The 2,020-nt window shown below is 49.8% G+C and overlaps 1 protein-coding gene across 1 annotated transcript; it reads left to right on the top strand.

Moving 5' to 3' along the window:
* Positions 1 to 412: 412 nt before the first annotated feature.
* On the top strand, positions 413 to 1,767 carry GPR119 (G protein-coupled receptor 119). The gene has a single exon (XM_070604456.1). The coding sequence runs from the start codon at positions 566 to 568 to the stop codon at positions 1,571 to 1,573; it is 1,008 nt and encodes a 335-aa protein (XP_070460557.1). The 5' UTR covers positions 413 to 565; the 3' UTR covers positions 1,574 to 1,767.
* Positions 1,768 to 2,020: the final 253 nt, after the last annotated feature.

The following is a 2,020-nucleotide window of genomic DNA, read 5'->3' as shown; positions in this document are numbered from 1 at the left end:
GTAACTGAAAATTAGTTATTAAGCAAATGCTTAATCAAGCTGAGATTAGTTGTTAAGGTAGTACTTGAGGTTTAGGAAGAAAGGAAGTCGAAACTTAATATCAAGTTATGGAGGAAGAAAAAGTGTGATTAGAGTCAATTATATCTTCTGCGAGACAGGAGACATGATGAATCCCCAGTCCCTCCAAACAAAGTCCCTGAAGCATCAGTAAAGGGAGAGAGCCTGGCAAGACATTGTGTACCAGGTACTTGGGAGTTGTCTAGTAACTTGGTTGCTGGAGGGGGAGGGACTAGCTCAGGGCCCAGGGGGAGGTCTGCTCTGGAATTGCTGCCTTCAGAGAGCTGGAGAGGCAAGAGGCTGAGGACTGAAAAAGAGAGGGTGACCAGTAGGTTCTTCTTAATGACCAGCAGGATCCCAAAGGTGGAGAGCTGCCAGCCTGGACTGCCAGTGATGATCAGAACTGTGCGGCAGCTCTGAACCCACAGCTCCTTCTTCCCCAGCCCGTGAGAATTTGAGCTGGAGAGCCAGCATGCCCTGGTAAGTGGAAATCCTGCCACTTCAAGACATGGAGTCATCTTTCCTATTTGGAGTGATCCTTGCTGGCCTGGCCTCCCTCATTATTGCCGCTAATGCACTAGTGGCCATAGCTGTGCTGTTGTTAATCCACAAGAATGATGGTGCCGGTCTTTGCTTCACCTTGAATCTGGCTGTGGCTGATGCCTTGCTTGGTGTGGCCATCTCTGGCCTAGTCACAGACCAGCTCTCCACTCCAGCTCAGCCCACACAGAAGACCCTGTGCAGCCTTCGGATGGCATTTGTCACTTCCTCCGCAGCTGCCTCTGTCCTCACGGTCATGCTGATTGCCTTCGACAGGTACCTTGCCATCAAGCAGCCCCTTCGCTACTTACAGATAATGAATGGGCTAGTGGCTGGAGCCTGCATTGCTGGGCTGTGGTTGTTGTCTTACTTCATTGGCTTCCTCCCACTTGGAGTCCCCATATTCCAGCAGACCACCTACCACAGCCCCTGTACCTTCTTTGCTGTGTTTCACCCACTCTTCGTGCTGATCCTCTCCTGCATTGGCTTCTTCCCAGCCCTGCTCCTCTTTGTCTTCTTCTACTGTGACATGCTCAAGGTTGCCTCCATGCACAGCCAGCAGATCCGAAAGATGGAACATGCAGGAGCCACGGCCAGAACTTACCGGCCTCCACGGACTCCTAGTGACTTCAAGGCTGTCCGCACAGTGGCTGTTCTCATTGGGACCTTCACTCTGTCCTGGACCCCATTCCTTATCACCAGCATTGTGCAGGTGGCCTGCCAGGAGTGCCGCCTCTACACAGTGCTGGAACAGTACCTGTGGCTGCTTGGTGTGAGCAACTCCCTGCTCAACCCACTCATCTACGCTTACTGGCAGAAGGAGGTACGGCAGCAGCTCTACCAGATGGCCTTGGGAGTGAAGAAGCGGCTCACCTCATTCCTCTTCCTTCTCTCGGCCAGGGATGGTGCCCCAGAGGGGCCCAGGGAAAGTTCCTATCACATCGCCACTATCTCCCACGCACAGCTTGATGGCTAAGACGGTAAGGGCAGAAAAGCTTCAAAGTGCCTTCTCCCTCCCCTCTCTGGGCCCTAACTAGATCAGATGGAGCTAGGAGAATGAGAGCACTTGCTTCAGGCAATTGACCACTCCCTGCACCCTCTCACTCCAGACTGAGAGGTAACTGAGGCAGAGTGCTGACGTTTTTTATAGTCAGTTTCCCCGTTTGCAAATCTCCATTCCTCTCTGTCCTTCTTTTGCAATGAGTCTGGTTCTCCTGTACAGGTATACTTAATTAAAGCAAGAAATGAACTACTGAAAAGATGCTTAAAAATCAAGTCATATTTTTGAATACACTAGAGCAGCACTGTGTAACAGAAATATAATGCAAGCCACATATATAATTTTAAATGTTCTAGTAGCCATGTTAAAAAGGTAAAAAAAGAATGAGGCAAAATTAATGTTACTGTTTCATTTAACCTAATA

The sequence above is a fragment of the Equus przewalskii genome, chromosome X (genome assembly GCF_037783145.1).
Source record: "Equus przewalskii isolate Varuska chromosome X, EquPr2, whole genome shotgun sequence".
NCBI lineage: Eukaryota > Metazoa > Chordata > Mammalia > Perissodactyla > Equidae > Equus > Equus przewalskii.
Note: the sequence above shows the minus strand (reverse complement) of the source record. Positions and strands in the feature narration are given on the sequence as shown.

Bases quoted from the DNA above. Each gene is read 5' to 3' on its own strand.
- GPR119 (XM_070604456.1), top strand. From the start codon at position 566: ATGGAGTCATCTTTCCTATTTGGAGTGATCCTTGCTGGCCTGGCCTCC.